We start from the raw sequence: 21,359 nt of genomic DNA, 5'->3' as shown, positions 1-21,359 counted from the left end.
TGAATGTGTAGGAGGAGTGATTACTTTGGGTGTTGGTAGCTACTCGAGGGGATATTTCAGATTAAAATTCGGTAACCTGATCGGTGGGCAAATGGAACTTTTTGTTGGTAAGATGGTTGGCACCTCGGTCGGTGATCTGCGTGCAACAAGTGAAAAATTGAATAGAGGTGTGTGCACACGCGCTGTGCTCATGCATAGTGTTAGTGAGGTGTACATGCATCATTTGTTGTGAGCGATTTAAAACAAATAGCATTAAATCCATGATTATAAAAGTTTAAAAGTTCATATTGTACTGCTCATATAATACATTTGCTTAAAACATGTTAGTGTTACATCGAATAAATCTTTTTTTAACAGTATTTTAAGGTGAAGAGACACAGTCGGATTGTCTGTTCCTATTAATTTCAAACATGCATATATTTGACATTCTTCTGCATATATTGTACAAGTCAACATTAAAATGCGCGTATGTCATTGTATCAAGGTTATTTGATATTCAAATAAAGAGTTCTGTTATTGTATTGTGAAAAATGATTTATTAAAAATGAAACTATTTTGAACTTTGAAATTGTATATACAAGATCCCATTGGAAATAAGTTCTCAAACTTCATGGGCTATCCTTTGATAAATATATTGATCATAGACAAAACTTTGGTTCCTCTTTAATTAATACATATATAAGTATAATGTATTTCACAAGAGTGTAATATAATGTTGCTCACTAGCTATTAACCAAAACATATATCAGAACCTTGGCCTTTATCCGTCTGACCTCAAACTATATATCGTTCATCTGCTAATATTTACACCTTAACTTCCATTCCTTAAATGAACTTCTTTGCGGCAATTGCGTACACCTTCGGATATGTTCGGATCTCACTTCATCGCATAACAATACATGACAACTATTGATCTTGTTATTGTTTGTATTGTGTTAGCAGGTCCCGTAAAATATTAATCAACATTTTAGAAAGTGTTAAATTTATTATATCTTAAAAGAATTGTTGCCAAAAGCATTTCAATTTTACGTTTAAAAGTGATTTTAAGTGTTTGATCTTTTCCCGCGGTATTGTGACGTTATTTAAAAAAAAAATGTTTCCGGTTACAGTCGGGTCGTTCTATTTACAGAATGTGTAAGAAAGGATTACTGAAACGGTATCCTAAATGAAATGAAGTATTTTTTAACAATTCTTGAATGAAATAATGAACTATTGGTGTAAATATAAGGAATGAATTGCGGGGTTGATGTCATTATCGGGGATATGAACGCAATTGGGCTTGTCAAAGTACGCATGGAGTCCTTCGGACTCCACACACTTTGACCAGCCCAGTTGCGTTCATACTCCGTTAATGACATCAAGTCCGCAATTCATTCCTTATGTTATGACCAACCTGCCTACCGAGGTCTCTGTGCTTAAACATTCACACGATGTTGATCGGAAATGATGTGGATGGACAGACGGACTGTTCACTTACTATATGCAACAGAAATGTCAAAGAAATGTATACAACTTATTTCCATAGAAACATGAATCGGTATCATTTGAAGGAGCAAACTATGAACACGAATATTATTAGTCATTGCACGATAGAGTGGATGTCAACTCGTGCATGTTGTAAGTTTAAATGAGATTGGTTGCCTTTATAAAACTTGTATGTTTATTGAACTTTACTCTTATGTTAGATTATAAATTGTTGGGTGTTTTTGAAAGCCTAGAATAGGAAAACGTTGTATTTTTATGTTAAGGAGAATAAAGAAACAAGGTTAGTGGATTACTTTTAAGTGAAATGTGAAGATAAATGTCCTGATCATGTTACCGTATTGTTACTCCGGTATCTGTTTTCAGTCGGGGTCACTGCTAATAGTGTTCACTACGTCCATGACCTTTTAACCACTGACCTCAAAATAAATATGATTCCTCTAATGGTCATGACCAACCTGTTATGTTCATTATGTTTATTTATTTAAAAAAGTTTCTTCACAAGCTTTACATAATGTTATGTTTGAAATTCTTAATCCTTCCGTGTATTGTTTGGTGACATAAAAATCACAAAAATAGAATAAAATGAATGTTACAGTTTCTTCAGGACTAGTTTTTTAGACGTTCAAGTGACATAATCAACATTATTATAATTAAAATTATGATACTTGATACAGGCATGTAAATTTTCAGTGGTTAAATGTAATCTTAGACAAAGTTATTGCCTTTTTTTGTTTTAAGAACTAGCATGGTTGAGAGACACACGCCATAAAAAACATCAAATATTCACTAAACACTTATCCCGTAAATTGGATGCGTCACCTGTCGGAATCGCCTTTATTTCTTCTAGTAAATATCAGTATGGCCTTTGACTTTAAAATCAACATTCGTCTTATTGACCATGACCATTATGCATACCATATATATGATGTTGTTCAAAAGTTATTGGACGGAAACGAAAGCGCCTGTTATTTTTCTATGTAAAGCTGACCTTGAACTCTGAGCAATTGACTCGGAACTCATTAGGGGTCATCTACTGACCATAAACAATGTGTATACATAGTGTTGTTGTTGTTTTTAATTCGGAGTACATTTAAGGCAATAAACAATTAAACAATAAATAGGTATCAAAACTATTTGTGTTTGTTTCTTCAAATAAAACATACTGTCGTTTATATCATTTAACAATATATAACTATTTAAATAGCTTGATTAAGGAAATTTTAAAGGTAACAAAATAAAACAAAAACATAACAAAAAAAAACAAGTGCTTCAAATGAATGGTGAAATTTAAAACTCTAGAATATAACAGACCTGAACAGAACAGAATATACAAGTTATAACTTTCCAGGTTTTTTCTACATATATACATTGAATAAAAATCTGGTCGAAATATGTCATTTATTACACACGGAACACATTGGATTAGATCGTATTTTCCAGGTGTATATGTTTTTATTTGTATTCTATGAATCAATTTGAACTTAAATTGTTTGATTCGATTATATTGTTTTACTTAACACAAAATAAAGAATCCATTCAACAATATGAGTATCATCAAGTTCTACTTCCAATGGCTTTTGTGCGTATGGTTTTGTGAATTTCTTGCCAATTAAAAGTTGTTTATGCTCTTAGAGCTATTCATAAACATAAATTTGTTTGGTAAAAACTATAGTGAAGTCTGTTCAAACATTTGATCTACTTGAATGATGCGTGTTAAATGTTTGTTTCCAAATTGTTGGAATAGCCTTTTTAAGCGGTGAATTTCAGATATCCAATTATATTTTGATTTTAATTTACTAAAGGTATATGCTTCATTAATCTTTCCATCTTTGAATATATCGCCAACATATTTTAAATTAGATTTAATCCAATTATTGAATACAAGGGATTTCCCTTTTTCTTTAATAAAGCGCTTGCCCCATACGATTTGCCTTCTTATTTTTGTAAAGATTAACAAAAGCAGTTTTTTTGTTCAATAAAAACGTCCAAAACACGTTTATAAAAAAGTGGAAGTTCTAATTTTACTTGCCGTATTGATTTAGATGTAATTGCGGTCTTATTTTCCAGTTTGCTATTTCTTGATTCTTGAGTGTTTTAACCCATTTAATATGAAGAGTTTTGTAGAATGTAAATATATCAACCATTTCTTGTCCTCCATCTACTTTATTACCGATTAGTGTTGTTCGTTTGATTTCTCACTTTTATTGGACTAGAGAAATTTATTGGACTATAGAAATTTAAAACATAATGTTTTCATTCATCAAGTACCTTCTATGGTGCGTTAAGGAATTGCATTATATATGGTATTTTAGATATGAGAATTGATTAATTTTAACCGTTAATTTTCCATAAAATGTTAGTGTTCTTTTGCTCCATTGATTAACTTTTACTTTTATTTTTTTCCATCTTATCATTCCAATTCAGTTCTAGTATCTGGCTTATATTCGTATGTACTTTTTCAACCTTTCATCTGTCTAACCAGACACACTAAATTTTACATTTTATATGTCAGAAATTTAACCTAACTCTGAATTAAAACAATATACTGTTTGAGAGTTTGTAAGCATATCATTCTATTATACAAACACACAAAGGGGATTACTTCTAACCTCTCACATTTAGGATTATTGTAGCACATGTAGTTTATAATCCAGCACAACTGCTAATTCTTCAGATTTGTTTAATATAATTAAAATGAATAAACAAACAGTTCTTGCGTTGGAAAGTACAATGTATTAACATGCATTTTTCTTGTCCTGACTCCATCCAAGCCTTAAATCTTAGATCAACATGTACTTGGAGCTATGTGTAATTTCAATGAGAACTATAAATTATGTTCAATTTAGTGCCACTTATGATATTTCATTCTACATACAAAAACACTAACATGTTCTTTAAAACCAATATCCTATGTTATGATAAAACCATTGCCAAGTTGGTAATTTGAAAAGGCAAGAAATTATATCTGGTCAGGTTTTGACATAGTCTTTCTAGACAGCTGGACTTGTTTAGCAGTTACTTTGAAAATCTTCAAAAGCTAAACTGAACAAGACTGGAGCAAAAAACTCATAATACCAAAAGGGGTTTTAAAGACTTATGAGATCATTCTCACATCACCATTGGATGGAGTCAGGACAAGAAAAATGCATGTTAATACATTGTACTTTCCAACGCAAGAACTGTTTGTTTATTCAAGTAAATAAAGCAGTCCCCACACCAAGGAACTGCAGTATTGCTTAAACCAGCTTAATTGACATTATGAGTTGGAGTTCAAATTGCTGCAATTAAAGGCACATCTAGTTTTCAGAATTATTCACACTCTGATTTAGCAACCTTAATAACGTTATATGAACTACTTTTGCGAAATGAAAGCTTTTTTAGATTTACAAGGACGGGTGAAAAGTATATGCCAAATGTACTGCCACACCTGATACCTGTTGCCTAGGAATCCAACAAATTATTGGCACTCCAAATGTTACAGTACTATTCAATTTGGAGTGCCTGAAAAGAAAGCTATACATTACTGATTAGATCACTTAGAAGCCACATCTTTGCATAATAAATTTCATTTTAAGGATGCACTCATTGGTTTAATGACGTCAATTTAATATTGCGCAACATACTTGTTATGACGTGACGTCACAAGAGTGGTATATGGCCGTATTGCACTGGAGCGGAATATGGGTTAAAGTATTTTGTGATATGTATTGCATGTGGATTGATGATGGGTATATAATAAAGAATAAAATTATGTTTGGTATTCCATTCTCACTAGCAGTGTGATGAACTGCTGACACGATGTTATGAAATTGTCAAAGTATTTAAAAGACATGTCAATATTTCATAATTCTAATATTTATCAACAGCACTAAATTATCATGGTAACATGTTATATGAATTGAATACCAAGCACAAATTAAGAGGGAGAAAATAATTCTTCACTTTTTAAATAAAAACTACTTCCTAATAGCATTGTGTATGCAGTCTGACATAGGTGTACAATGCAGATGTCTTTTACAAAGATTGTTCAAAGTATGGTCCTGTGGTTTAAAGCTCCCCTGAAAAAGAGGTGACAGGTTTTCTATATAGTATATAATTACATCATTGAAAATCTTCTCTAAAACTGCAAATAATAGACCTTTGATATAAAAGGATTTGATCAAATTAAAGAAGTATGTGTGCCAACTACGTAAATTAATTTGTACAAGTGTGAATTAACGACTTTGAGAAATTCAAAAGAACTATGACTTTATCTGATTTAACGCTTTAGCCCCCCAACCCCTCACTCTACACACACTTAACTAGATTTTTCAAATTTCCTTTGAAGCTTGCAAGCAGTTTAAGTATAAAGTTTAAGCTAGCCCATTAAACAGTGACCCCTTGTGATATGAGCCGATTCTTTCAATGCTTAGAACATGGTTGTCAACATTCCCCTAAATGAAGCCCTAGTCCATCAGTGCTTTCAGCACTTTGATTAATGTACTGATCATTGACCATGTATCAGTTTCAGCAAACCATGTTGATCATTAAGCATACTGTTCGTTGTGTTTTTATCAATCTAATGTAATCATCTGATCTCTAAATCTATCCATGAAAAATAACCTTAACGACTCTTTTTCTACCTTAAGATACGATCGCAACTATTCATATTACAACCAACTATGCTGTGATATTACGTTATAGGATAATGTGCTGTTTCACTTAAGCCTTATGAATATAATTATTTAATATCATTGTCTTTGTTGTGTTTTTTTTTCTAATAAAAACATATGCTTAATTACCGGAAGCATGACTAATGAATTGGTTTTTCCAATTGGAATCCCAAATTTTCTTTAAGTAGACAATATGTCATGGTATAAATAGAGGCCTCAGAAATCGATTTCACAAAACTACCTACGGTATTATCATTATCCTCATTATGGAAAGCAAGGATAGGCACGCTTTAAATACTCCTCTGGCACATTAACCGAGCGCATAGAGGACTTCCGCAATGGACAGGTGTTTGTGCAAGGGGCAGACCTTTCATGAATATCTGGACGACGATAAGAAAATACTGGGGGTAAACTGCACATCGTGTGGTCAAGAGTGGCTGAAAGAAACAACACAAACTACGAAGAAAATTATCTTTAAAGGACAAGAATTGGGCAAATACACTTATAAAGAATGCGTGGATAGTGGCTTCTTAATGACCAGGCCAGAGAGAACCCGTATCACACCAGAGAATGTGAGATCGTTGAGAAAAGGGGACCATATTACTTGGCATAGGACTTATGGAATCTGGCACCACGCGATTGTGGTATAAACATTTTCGTCGGGGCAGATTGAAGTTTGTCATTTTGCTTCAGACAAAACGAGATTGAAAGCTAAAGCGATAATCAAAAACAAAGTAATGGGTCCTCTAGAGGAAAATGGTGACCTCTACCGAATCAATTACAGCAACATTCCAGATGAAAATTCTGCTGATTTGGTGGTCGCGAGAACAAAAGTTTTTCGATTTCTGTCTACAATCGGCGAATACTGCTTTTTCATGAAAAACTGTGAAAATTTTGCGACATTTTGTAAAACCGGCTTTATCATCAGAGACCAGCTTGAGTGGTTGATATCACAGGTGAAACAATCAATGCACCTTGGGATTGGGCTTCAATATGCACACTGCTTCCCGTATGAAGGTATAGCAGCATTGACCGGCGGTGAAAATAGCGTAGGTGCTTTTTTGCTGGTCCTAGGTGAAATTCAAATGTATTCCGTAGACATTGATGAGATAAACTCCAATGAAGGGATCTCTAAAAAAGATTAAATTCTTGAACAAATCCAGCGGTTATCTGCATGTGTAGGAGGAGCGGCTCTGGGCGCTACTGGAAGCTATGCTTTAGGGCAGCTGATTGGATCAACAGTGGGTAGCCAGATCGGTGGGCCTTCCGGATATTTTGTGGGTAAAATGATTGGCACCTGGCTCGGCGGCAGGATTGGCAAATATATAGAGGTTTGTTCATGATATTCGGATTAGATTCCCCCTGGTCTAGAGTGTCTAAACATAGCACGTATACTGCTCTTCTACATAAAATAGACAAGAAAAATAAGTTTGGCATTAATTCAAAGAAATATTCATTGGATTGTAAGTTGATTAGTATTCCGCACCATTCTATACTTTGTTGTATGTGATATTGATTCCATGTATCACCATTTTGTGTAAGCATATCTTTTCCTAACGTTATCAAAAAGTTATCGCTTGTTGTAATAATTATGAACTTTCTTTTCTTTAGATCTAAGGACTACTTCGAGAAACCGTACAAGTGTGCTTTAAAGGTTCGTTTTCGCTTTTTTAAGATTTATTCACAATGGATGCATTATATCATAGTTACGGCATCCACCCATCTAGTTATTTTTTTATGGATAAGTTACACGCATTATTCTGCAACACATACAAAATAGAAAAGATATCATTTTAATTGTTTTCTTGTGTATGTTAGTGAGATACCCTAGAGAGCGGCGGCAACAACACAACGCACATTGAAACGGAATCTCACCCTAATCATGTTAGGGTCACCGAGCGGGAAGACTTTCATGTTGTGCAACACGCGCGCGGAATTAAACATTTCTGTGTACTTGGACTTAGTAGAGAGGTGAATACGGAACTGTTATCTACTGTCATATCGACGAAGGGTTCTTTTGTAAAAGGCATCAGTGTGTTTCCGGTACGGAAAACGCAAGTCGGGGCTGGTAAAACTAACTCTCGCGTCAGATGAAAACACCCATTATGTGCTGGCCGAGCTTCGTAACATGTGAGCTGTGGTGGTCACATAGGTCGCACCGGGAATCTAGGAATGGGTCGACAACCACAAGACTGGATAGGAGTGCCGGCGTCCGCCGGAATTTGGGCAATCGAATCGCCTCATCTAGGGCGAAAGGTGTCGACGGAACCTTCAGGGAACCAAGCGCGCGCCTGGCGAGTCGGCCGTCGGGGCCTCTTCGTGTTATTCCTCCCAGGTTTAGAGCGACAATGCGACAAATGGCGGATGGACGGCGAGCGAATGGAGGCACACAGAGAGAGAGCGCGAGTGGATAAACCCATTCAGTACATTGTCTGAGTTAGTGGACTTATAAACGGACATTTATAAGTCATTAATAGTTAAACTTGTGATTGTACTTATGATTATGCGAACCTTGTTAATAATTTTTACTATATTTATGAGTATGTGCCAGTGCAACTTATCTTTGTGATGTATTAGCCCAGGGTTTTTGTGGAATATCAGAACATTGGCTGCTGCCATCCAACTCGCATTTCATAAACCTAATATCAATTGATTACAATCACTATACATGTTGTATTAAACTCTGAAGCAATGTAGGATAGGAAAGGGCGGTGTCTCTTTACTTTGGCATATACGTTTTGACCATTTTATTTCACTATTGGATATAAATGATGATCGTATTGTAGGTATTTAATTCCAAGTTGTAACTGGACAATGCATGTATATTTTTCAAGTATACCTGCCTTGTGTGAACCACTCTTTTGAGATATATCATGACTCTATTTCCATATTGTATGATATTGTATCACACTTACAGCGAAATTGGCCAAACGATTTTCATGGGTGACTTTAACGCCAAGGTGCGCGTGCCATTGTTTAACAGCCGAAATACGTTTTTTAAATGCTTGTTACATGTGTCCTGTAAATACAATGTCATCTTGTGTACGTTCTGTTAAAACCTACGCATCATATGACGGTTGCTGTACGTCACTTATAGACTATATATGTATACCACGGGAGAATATAGACTGTGTGACACATTGAGAAGTTGCGGATGAGTATTGTTTAAACGTTTCTCGACATATACTATTATAAATTTGTTGCTTGTCGCTTAAAATTGTTGATGGATTGATAATGGATTGATAATGAATTTAATGCATCCATGACTAATTGTACTAACTGCGAAAAAGTCAAGGTAAATCATATTTATTGCCATATATCTTTATTGCATCATGAGTTTAACCAGTGTTCTATAGAACCGTGTGACGAAAGGGGCATTGACAAACTGTATGAAAGTGTATGTGAGAGACTGTTAGAATGTTCGAGATAATCATTTCCGGAACGTATCATAAAGAGACACCTTAAACCTAATTTTTGGAAGAGCTCTGTATTCTACAGAAAAAAAGCAACAACATGAGGTGTTACGTGATAGATGGTGCCGGGCTGGTAGGCCAAGAGGCGAACATTATGGTGAGTACAAAAAGGCGAAATGCGCATTTAGACGTAAACACAGAAGAACAGTTGAAAATTTCTGCAAAATCTGGATCAGATACTTGAAAAGGCGGCTTAATCAGATTCTGTTTATTTCTTGAAATCAATGAAAGCGCGAAAGAATAGCTCTGTGAATAAGATTGGTGATGGAATAAAGTTTAATCGGGAGATATGCAGAGGTCGGGAGAAATTACAGAGCATTAGGGCTTGTTTTTCAGTCACTTTATTCTGCATTAGAATCACCCGAGTTTGACGAGACTTTGAAAGAACATATAACAGAGGCGGTGGAGTCGTTTGCGGAAATTACTCAGTCGGTGTGTGTAATTTCTCAAGCAGCATTACCAGACCACTTCAGCAATGCCAAACACTTTCACTTGGTCGACCACATCTCTTGTGCTAGTTTAGTTTGACAAATACACGCACTTGGATATTGTATGTAAAACATATATCTGCTACAGAATCAATGCGGGACGCGTGTATTAAGCTAAAAGGGACTTATTTCAACATATGTATTAGTGGCAATTTTCATAACTTCAATGAGAAACTATTGCTATAATTTTGATTACATCTTTTATTCGTACTTTTTAATATGCCCTGAAAAGATCAGTGCGATAACATTGAGGACACTATACCAGAGTAAAATCCCCCCGAAAGCGTTATATTGATGTGAAATGTGGAATCAGCACTCGGCAAATGACATGAGAAAGTTAGAAGTTGTCAATAGTCACAGTGTTAAACACATGTACGGCTTCCGCAAAAGTACGTCATAAAACTTTATTATGTCGGTTCCCGTGCAAGTTTTTAACCAAAGAGTTATTTGTGAAAAGGCTAGTGCGATTTCTGAAATTAGATAAACAGTTTGGATTTATACCTGATGTTTACCGACTATTAACAAAAAATAACCTGTTGTACTATTTAAATACATATGTGTCATGGTGCCATAGTTCCGTCGAAGTTTGCATGGAAGAAATTACTTGACAATAACGTTACTCGACCGGTAAAGCATAAATTGTTTGTGGATATAGTGAGCGTAGGGGGTAACCTAGCAATTGAAAATGCTGTGCAAGAAAATAAATGCCCCCCTCTTTGGAGAATCGCAAGAAACAGTCCAAAAGTTCGGCCATTATGTGTGAAAATCCTAAATGCTATCGGAAGCGTTGTTTCACGTCAATATCCACGCCGAAGTAACTGTTGCAAAGGATAAATCTAGACTATACTATACAGTATGAAAACTTATGAAAATTGATAAAAGAAATAACGCTTAAATTTCGTTGATGTGCAATTGTTATTCTAAATGCATCCTCTATCTAAATGTGTCACTTGTTAACTTATGTTAAGAAGATTGATAAACAAGTGAAATTATGACATGTTATGTAGTGGTATGTAATTATTTTCTGATGTAGATTGTCTCGTTGTCAAACGTTCTCAATATTGTGAAATGTTTATTAAATCAAACCTTTTTGTCATGAATTGTGACATGAGCTATATTTAATATATGACTTTGACTTTAATAAATCTGGAAACTTAATTCGTACTCGTGCCAACTAACAGCAATTAAAGAAATGACATGTCTGCACAAACTGATCAGGAAGTTTTATTTGATAATTCATGCAATTATGCTCCAATCAAGCAAATCTAATAGATAAACGACTTGTTTGAAATCAAGCCAAGGAAAAAAACAAGTTGTGAAATTCTTCCATAGGACCGCGAAATTGATATCGAGACAAGCAAATACAAGAAAAACTGTGATACAAAGTATCACAGCGGGCCCACAAACAGATCTACCATGTAAATATTTTGAGGTTGGTGATGGCTGATGTCGAGTCAAGGCTATGAAAGAATTCAAAGAGACCTATTTTGGTAAAACGTTAGTCTATGCACAACTACAGTTTATATTAAACACTTCTTCCAGGTTTCAGTACAACTATAAGTTTTTCCACAAGTTGTGAGGCTAACTTTAAAGCTACATTTACAATTAAATAATTGGTGCAAACAATTGTAAATGAAACACCTAAAAAAGTAATTTAATCCGTGATATCTTCTCATCTTTTCACCAAACCAGCCAAAAAAATAATAACTTACTCAATTCATTTTAATGAACCGCTATTTTCAATAAAAATACACAAAAATCCGTCTTTACGTACACTTAAAGGAGTATATAAAATAAATTAAACAAAATAAGTCTTTAATTTCAAAACTTATTTTTTTTCCTCTTCTTTGTCTATATGGTCAGCAATTGGTTAGCAACTCTACTCTATTTCTATATCGTCAGCTAACTCGTCAGCACTTTAGTACTTGCACAGAAACGTTGCGAAAACAAACGTACAAAAGACAACTCTGTAAAAAAAATAGACTGTGTCTACATTATCAATGTCGAAAGGAACACCGTTTATTGAATGACGAGACAATCATTATGGTAAGAACGACAACTTATGTATTCAAGGGAAACATTGACTGTGTTTACATTTTCAGCTCAAAAGTACTTGATTTTTTAGGAAAAAGAGACGCATATTTTCAAACAAGTTCTTAAGTCTCCATAAATCTTTTACTCACCACGTATTAAATATAGCGGGCCGCTGCAGTGGGAACATTTTACCAGGAACCGCGAAAATGTCATCGACCGTAGAAGTCAAAGTCAAGTCAAATTCAACACATTTATTCACTCAAATTCATGCACAAAATTAAAAAAATGAGGTAATTGATAAAGAAAATATATTTCAGAGGCTCAAATTGAGGATTCAAAGACATAACATACATTCAATTGTATCAAATGTTTAAAGACCAGATAGTCCCGTTTAACAGGATAAACATTGCACGTGGATCATTGGATTCAAGCAGTGTTATAGTTTACGAGTTATACAATGTGTTAAGTACAATGGGAGAGTCAACTAATATATGCAGAAATGTCTAAGATAAATAAGAACAGTAACGTTTAACGAAATTGTTTAAGAATAACAGATACCATTTTACACATATTCAAAAATTCTTTTTTATTAGTTGTGTTTTCCAACTGTTCAAGTTTATATATGTTTGGATGTCTGTTAAAATATGGTTTTATATACTGCTTACGCTCGTTATAAAAAATGTTACACTCGAATAAAAAATCGAATTCATCCCCTAGTTTGTAACATGTTTGGCATTTCCTTTCATTGACTGGTGTTCTATTCCAATTGCCCGTTTCTATTGGTAGTCTGTGGTTTCTTGTTCTAAACTTGATAAGTGGATATAATAATGATTTGGGTGTTGAATGAAGATACTTTTCATAGCCAAATGACGTTTTAAAGATTTTATAAAATTTACTGTTGGTGGCATTTTCAGTAAGGGAGTACCACGATGTTAAGAATAGATCTTTCAGCTTGCGCTTACCGCAAGTTTAAGCCATTTAGGATTTACATCTTGTTGATATTCCCAAGTTCCTATAAATCCACACTTTGTTAGTATTAACTTTATATTGAAGAACCATTGATATCGTGTTCTTATTATGTCTGGAGGTAAAGTCTGAACTGTTTTGTATATGCATTTATATATCATTGACAATAGTTTACTATTATTATTATTATTATTATTATTATTATTATTATTATTATTATTATTATTATTATTACACAAACGTACCCAGTATGACATCATTTTCTTTTCTATATCTAACGCTACTGGTGTTGTTCCAGTTTCGCCATAAACCATATAATTTGGAGTTGCACTTTTTCATTTGAGAATATACTTTAAAAATTTCAGCTGAACTCTTTCTATAATAGCAAGATTCCCGTAACCCCAGATTTCTGCACCGTAGAGTAAAATTGGTTTAACTGTTTTATTGAATAAGTCAATTTGAAGATCGATCGGTAGATTGAGTCTATTACTGAGGAGACTATAAGTTGCTCTAGTTGCCTGCGATGCAACATGTATTTTGTTTTTATAGAAAGAACCTGTTCTACTAAACAACACACTTAGGTATTTATATTCTTTCACTTTATCAAGCGGTTGATTGTTTAGTGAAACAAAAAAATTGGTTGTCGGCCTTTTGAAAAAAATAGTATTTTTGATTTTGTTGTATTGATCGTAAGTTTCCAGTCAGTGCAGTAATTAGAATAGGCATCGAGAACATTTTGCAGGTCATGTGCCGTTTCTGCCATTATAAGTGTGTCATCTGCATATAACAGAATAAAAAGCTTCAGGATCTGGGGAAGTTCATTGTCTTCATTTAGTCGGATTGTAATTCCGTTTACAGTTGGCTTTGACTGCAAATATTCATGTAGATCATTAAGAAATAATGAAAATAAAAGAGGCGAAAGATTTTCTCCTTGCCTGACTCCTATATTGGAAGGAAAATAATTTGAGTATTTTGCCGTAGAGAAAATCGAGACAGCCGATAGAATTTTATATGAACATATATTAAAGATAAATTTGTCCTTTTAATCTAGTTCGAGCCAATTAAGATTGTGATATCGAGCCAACTGTTTTTGTCACTGTTTCTGTTGTACATACTAAATATGAAAACATAGCAAACTTATAAAATGTACTATTGTTATATAAATTTGTGTTTGTTCAAGTATTTTTTTCAATCTATCGAACTGATGTTTGAATGAAAAAGATGTTTTAACTACGACCACATCTCTTGTGCTGCTTCGCTTTAAATAGCGCAAGTTATAGAACCGTGATACCGATTTTAATTGTTACAGTTCCTAGATGAAAACTTTTTTCAACATGGTTCAAGGGGAGGTAATGTCCCCGATATTATTTTCTTTATTTGTTGAAGACCTAAAACTATTTATACAAGAAAGCGTTAATACTAGTTTAAATACAGACAATGTTGTATTTATTGTGTTAATGTTTGTTGATGATATGGCCATTTTAGAAAAGTCACCTACTGAGGTTCAACCTCATTTAGATATTCTTTATACATGCTGAAATGCATGGGGTCTTAAAGTTGATACCTCAAAAACCAAAGTAATGGTATTTTGTAAATGCGGACGATTGCTGCCGCATGAAACGGGACCTTTGCTGGCCAAAATATCAATTCGTTAATGATTTTAATTACTAAGGTGCCGTATATAGTTATACTGATAATTACGCCTAAAACAGGAATATTTAGCGGGTAAGGCTCTTGAAGCTTTACATGATTTAGTATACAAATGTAAAGAATATAATTTAAAACCTCATATACTTTGCCAGTTTTTTATGCCTTTGTACGGTCTATATTATATCAATCATGTGGAATATGGGGTATTAATAAAAGTTATTTAAAAATATGTAAAATTATATATAATAACAAGTAAGAAGAAAACTTAATTTTAATGCAAACCCACCCCGAATGTTTTCGAAACATGACTTTATGGAAGCAGATGCAGTTCACCAGCATACCCAGTTTAAGGTACCTGAATACAAGCATTCTTGCGTTATTGAACGGAATTGAATTTTCAGCTCAAAGTCACCATGACCTTGCCCTTTGACCAACTGACGTCAAAATAGATAGGGTGCTGGTCATGTTTGAGTGACCTCTTCCAAGTTCGAGGACTCTATGCCTAAGCATTTTTTTTATTTTATCTTTTATATTATTCAAAAGCAATACGGTTTATCTGCTGGTTATGACCAACCATCCTATAAAGTTTGAAGTCCTTATGCGTTAGCGATGTTCAAATATGAATCCGAAACTAAGCCACTAGACAGTTGTCCGGTTAGCGCAGTGGTTAGAGCATTCGCTTCTCACCAAGGCGACCTTGATTCCAATTCCAGCCTAGGCGCATGTGAATTTGGTTAGTGGGCACCAATCCGGACACGTGGGTTTTCTCCGGGTACTTCGGTTTCCCCCAGAGCACAAGACCACACTCTCGCTCAACATTGTGCCAACGAGAGTGACTTAGTATAAATTATCATAACTTTCTTCACAATCGTTGTAAAATGTGTATCGGGTTTAAAGTAAGTCACTAAATAAGCATAAGCTGGGAGTAGCCGAGGGATACACACATCATCACAAAAAACACATACAGATATTCAATTAAAACCTCATGCAGCGACTGATCAACCACAGCAAAATTAAACCAATATGTGTACATGTTTTGTTAAGTATTCTTTTTATTAAGGCTGGGGAAAAAGTTGTAGCACAATGGCTATGCTGACACCATTCTATGACAATTCTTCGAAAAAAAAACAGGCTAAAACTTATTCTGACAAATTATTTATTCCCATACAATAACTAATTCTATGAACCCAGGTTTTAACAAGGAAAGCAAAATTTTTAACATCAGTGGTCATAGAAGACTTTCAAATAGAAAAACAAAATCTATACAATGTGTTCTTTTTTGTTTACTGACCATTGACAATTTTTCAGTTTTAGCAAATAAGATTTGACAATAAGAGAGTACACCAACGAAAAAAATGCAATCATCATGGTAAAATCATTCTATAAAAACATCCTGATATTGTTTTTATCAATCTCATGCACCTTGTTTAAAGTCCACTGGCACTAATATCAGTAAGCACAACAAAAGGAGTGTCATAACAGCACAAGCCATTTGATAGACAGGACTTGTCAGCCAATCAAATACTGAGTTTTGATGACATATATGCAATCGCATATAAATTACTTACTTCTATGGTTAACTTATGTGGGAGGAGTAAAAAAAAATTGCAATTAAAGGTACTGTTTTTATCAGTATTGATAACAGTTATGAAGTATTTTGTCCGAAGATTTATGACCAAAAATGTATATTCCAAACAAGTACTATTTTGTCATGCACATGTGAAATTCCATTCAAAATATAAATAAAAAGTATCACAGAATATATTTGTGTATATGCGTTTTAAAACAAAAATGAAAATTAAGATTATCACAAGCAATTTAATGTATCAATTAATGACAAAAACACAGATTCCCAGACAAATAAAAGATTGCAAAATTGTTTGTGTTAAAATAGAATATATTTTAAACAGACTTCCATAGATGTCCAGGTGCAGTACAATAAGTGCCATACGTCCATTTTATATAATAAATAGCTCGTTCAGTACAGGGATATTAGAAAAAGCATCATTTACACTTAATTGATAGCCAAAAAATAATGAAAAGAAAATTTGAACCAAATATTTCATTTTATACAAAATGCAACAGTACTAGAAGTAAACATGTTTACTCAGAGTCTGGATCACACAGGTGGAGTCTTTACAGTGTCTGTTTTATTTTCTGTCGATTTATTTTCTGGGGTTATATTTTCGGTGGTGTTGTTTGGAGATTCTGGCATCTTTTTCTCCCAGAAGTCGCTTACACGGCGCGAAACATCACCCTTTTCCTCGCGCCATTCGGCCTGCCACTGGCGCAGCTCCTGTACCTCTGGATCTTTGCGAACCTGAAGAGAGATGAAACCAATGCATCATGAAACAACTTGGTATAAAATGAATTTTTTTATGTTTTTCATAAATTTATTTTTACATTTTCCATGTCCTTAACATATTATTTTTTTATGCTGAGTAATTGGTCGCTTGAAAAAGTCCAGGAAATCAGTCCAAAATTTGATTAACTTTGTTCTGAATAGTACCTTTCTATTTATTAAAAAGATATGCTTCAATTTTTTTTTGGAAAGGACTTTCATAAGTTGTTTACCATCCTCCAGTCTAATCCTATATCTTGATATTGTATATATGGCCTTGCATACTGTGTATGTTTCTTTCAATAATAAAATATGTTTAAATCAAATTGTTTGAAGTAAATTTGAAATGAATAGTCATGTGTATGTGCATATTTTGATCATTTTTCAAAACAATTTTAATAAATGGTTAGGCAATCTGCTGATACCAAAACAAGACATTTTAAAGTGCACAAGTTAGGAACTGAAATAGTTTATGAACATTAACTTTCATCTGGAATAAATGGGTTGGTTTTATTGTATAGCTGTCAGCCTCTAACCAATGATGATGTTGGTTTAAGAACAACAAGTAGGAAGTTTCTTGGTCTTCTCAGAAAGGACAATTATGCACCAGTCAATTGTAACCACGGCCCCGGTATACCGGGGATAGCCGGGAAAATGGGCCGTGTTTTTACCTTCCAGGTGGCCCCGCAGTGCGGGTGAATGCGGTGGTTTTGTCCTCGCGCCAAAACTAGCGGGGAATGGGCCTTACCAAGGTCCCTTGGGTGCGGGGGCATTTAGCGGGGATTTTACCAGCAGTTCGTCCCCTCAGGGCGGGGATTTTACCTGGGGTTAGCTGGACCTAAAATCAAAGTCCCCGCTATTCCCCGGACCTGGGGGAGCCGTGGTTACAAATGACTGGTGCATTACGGTAGTACATGATCTACTGATTACTATCACAGAAATGTTCTTAGACAAACTTGATTGATATCAGTTTATTACTGTCTTCAATATTGAATTAAAATCAATTAAAATGTAATTTCTATGTAAATGTAAATTATTTTAATTTTGCATGGTCGTTTTAATCTTATTTTTTGTTTTAATCATTTTTGTCAGGTTGAACTTTTTTGATGACATCATTTAATCAACTTAAAGCTTTGGTAAATTGAAAATTTGCAAGGCTGTAAATTTGCAACATGATTGAATAACATTAAAAAAATCAGGAAAATTAAATGATTTCCATTGAACTAATCTGAATGTAAACTACATGTACCTGGTAACCCCTCCAAAAAGCCTGGATTTTGAGAGCAGCTTCATCTTCCGTCCAGATCAAAGACAGTGGTAATGGTGGCCGTGGACTGAAGTATGAAGGACATAGTGTAAATATAAAGGATGTATATATATATAGATATATTAAAATATAAAAATAAAGAATGTTTGCACATATACAAAACATTTTTTTAGTGTTGCTATATATATATATAGCATGTAGAATTTAAAAAAAACATGAAAGCATTTACTTTTATAAAGGACATACTTTTGACACATTCATTTTGTTCCGTGAAACTGGACATCCTGACACATGTTTGTTTTTTGTTTGGCTACACAGGACATACCATAAATGCAGTAACTGAGTGTCCACCAAGCCAAGTAGTTTAATAAACAAAACACATCAAACTACTTACTGATCTTCCAGCCAATCTTTTACAAACGGAATGTCTTCCAGATTTGTCTTTGGTTTATCTTTTCTAGCAGAATTGTTGCTGTAATAGTTAAAACAAGTGAGAATTATTCTTGTAACTATATGTTTTTGTTATAGTACGAGTATGTCAACAATTTAATTCATAACTATACAGATTTTTAACTTTACAATTATATGTTTGTTAAATAATATTTCAACAATTTAATTTGTAACTATATGTTTTTTTAATAATATGTCAACAGTTCTATTTGTCACTTTATTTTTTAACAATATGTCAACAATTCTATTTGTTACTATTTTTTTTAATAATGTGTCAACAAATATATTCGTTACTATATAAGTTTTTTATTAATATGTAAAAAGAAAGATTTGTAACTATTTGGGGGTTTTAATAATATGTTTTTGATTTCTATAACTGTAAACAGGTTTTTAATTTTCTTATACTTATATCAAAATTAAGTGGAATTTGATGTAACTTACTTGTATAAAAACTCAGTTACGTAGTCAAGGGCATCAAATTTTGTTCTTTTTCTCTGAAAATAAATTGACATTCCATACAGCGATAACAACATAAAGTTCTGGTGTCATGAAACACAAAAAAGATGTATAACTAGAAATAATTCCATTCATCAATAGATGTGGATAAGCACCTGACCATTGCTACCTTATTTTGAATTCATGATGAAAGACTGACAACATCAAGATCGAGGTATTTAAGTATATTCAACAAAACGAAAAATTTATACTTCTCAAGATCTTGAATAATTTCATAAATAAAGACAATATACTTCTCAAGAACTTAGAAAATCAGGGTGACTCTGTGTTGTGCTTGTGCAGTTTCAATTTATATTATGATAAGGGTTTGGTAGATTCAGATTCTGGTGAATGATTGATCATTAAAGTAAACTTGCAGTAAGAAATGATCTGCTGTTTTCCTTGTTATTTTTATTTATTATAGATAATTCCAAACAAATTCATTATAACATACCTCAAAGCACTTTTCCTTCTTTGCTTGTTCAAGCATTCTCTCCATTGCAGGTAGAAGAACTGGGAAAACATGGTGCTCTAGATATTCACTGGGGCTACCTTAAATAATAAAACAAGGGAAAATTACAGCCCGGACACAACCACATATACTTTATGTCCTTATATGCAGCATTCCATTGGGAACAAACACTTAGTGTGACCTTGTTCTTAAAATTGGGGACATGGGTCTTGCATGGACGCTTTGTCTTTGTATGTTGAACACATATGGCCATATGATCATACCAATGGTTTTAAACTTACTTTTAAAATGGTAACTGTGAACTCTGTAAGAGTTTATAATGGTAAGGACTATGTATGGACATAATGGTTACCAAAATAAGAGTACTTTCAAAATTGTCACAATAAACTGGTACAGAGACTGCATACTTACAAACAAGTACAATTAACAGAAGTACATATTGGAATGATTATTCAATACTACGTTAAAATTAACGAATGTTGATAACAACATCGTTGTTAACTTTCAAATCTTTACCACTCTGGAAGTTTCAAGGACACACTTGTAATCAGCTTACTTAAATCTTTATCTTAAATACATTTTTTTTTAAAATAACACATTATTAGATTTCACTTGAAAAAGTTAACAACAATGTTGTTCGTTTATACTACCAGTAATTTCATAAGCTTGATTGTTAAGACAGTTGAAAACTGATATTTTAACAACCTTCTGTCTGTTTCATGGATAAAACTAGTACAAGTGTCCTTTTTGAGAGGTCATTAAAAAGTACCCATGGTGAAGATCAAACAAACAACCTCTTGAGTGAGAGGCAGACGACGATACCATTAGACCTCTCTCACATTCTTTACAGTTAACAATGTCATAAGCTTTCATAAATGTCTAGCCAATTGGCTCATAAGTAACATACATTCATATTTTGAAGGCACAGGAGTAGGCGGTGGAGATGGTGACTTTGTTGGCTTCTCTGTGAAAGCGTAACCAATTACTGATGGATGAGTCTGGGCAACATCAACTTCTTCATATGCCAGTGTATCAGTCGGAATGTGGCTGTACATTTTCCCGAAGAACACTGGATTGTGTTTTGAAGGATCATAGTCCTGGTAGTCTGTAGCCACTGAGAGTTCATCGTCCTCTCTGATTTGTTTGTATCCAGAGAACTCTGCAAAAAGCATGTCATATAAAAACTATTGCCATATCAAAAATAACCAAAGAAAATTTTAATCTACATTTATTTGGACTATTGTTTTATCATACAACTTAAACGACAAACGATGTAAACACATACGAAAAGTAAATTAAATATTTCATTATTTGTAATGTATTTTCGCGAGTATATAAACCTAAACGTTTTCCGAAATGTCAGTGAGAATAAATTAGTTCTAACTAGATTTTACGACTTGAAAATAAATAAAAATGTGATTGAATCAACTAGCATCATACCTTTACATATTTCTTCGTATATATTTGGCTCGGGAACTTTTGTGATGACTGACATCTTGACAGCCAAACAACAACTGATGTAAACAATTCCGCGTAAAAATAGGGCGAAATAAAAAACTGGTTCTATCTGAAGGCACAATTAAGTC

At 33.8% G+C, this 21,359-nt stretch overlaps 1 protein-coding gene and 1 long non-coding RNA gene across 2 annotated transcripts; one reads left to right on the top strand and one right to left on the bottom strand.

Annotated features, from left to right (window-relative positions):
• The first annotated feature begins 6,787 nt into the window (after positions 1 to 6,787).
• On the top strand, positions 6,788 to 9,346 carry LOC128217833 (uncharacterized). The gene is made up of 3 exons (XR_008258275.1): positions 6,788 to 7,468; positions 7,749 to 7,791; positions 7,956 to 9,346. It is a non-coding gene; the product is annotated as an uncharacterized LOC128217833 (long non-coding RNA).
• Positions 9,347 to 15,893: 6,547 nt separating this feature from the next.
• On the bottom strand, positions 15,894 to 21,350 carry LOC128216499 (IQ domain-containing protein K-like). The gene is made up of 7 exons (XM_052923076.1): positions 21,214 to 21,350; positions 20,681 to 20,932; positions 19,756 to 19,853; positions 19,248 to 19,300; positions 18,751 to 18,828; positions 18,339 to 18,423; positions 15,894 to 17,068 (listed from the first exon to the last, which is right to left on the bottom strand). Exons 1-7 carry the CDS (start codon positions 21,266 to 21,268, stop codon positions 16,868 to 16,870), a joined length of 822 nt encoding a protein of 273 aa, XP_052779036.1. The 5' UTR covers positions 21,269 to 21,350; the 3' UTR covers positions 15,894 to 16,867.
• Between the last annotated feature and the right edge of the window lie 9 nt (positions 21,351 to 21,359).

The sequence above is a fragment of the Mya arenaria genome, chromosome 14 (assembly GCF_026914265.1).
Source record: "Mya arenaria isolate MELC-2E11 chromosome 14, ASM2691426v1".
NCBI classification, from domain to species: domain Eukaryota; kingdom Metazoa; phylum Mollusca; class Bivalvia; order Myida; family Myidae; genus Mya; species Mya arenaria.
This window is presented reverse-complemented; position numbering and strand designations above follow the sequence as displayed.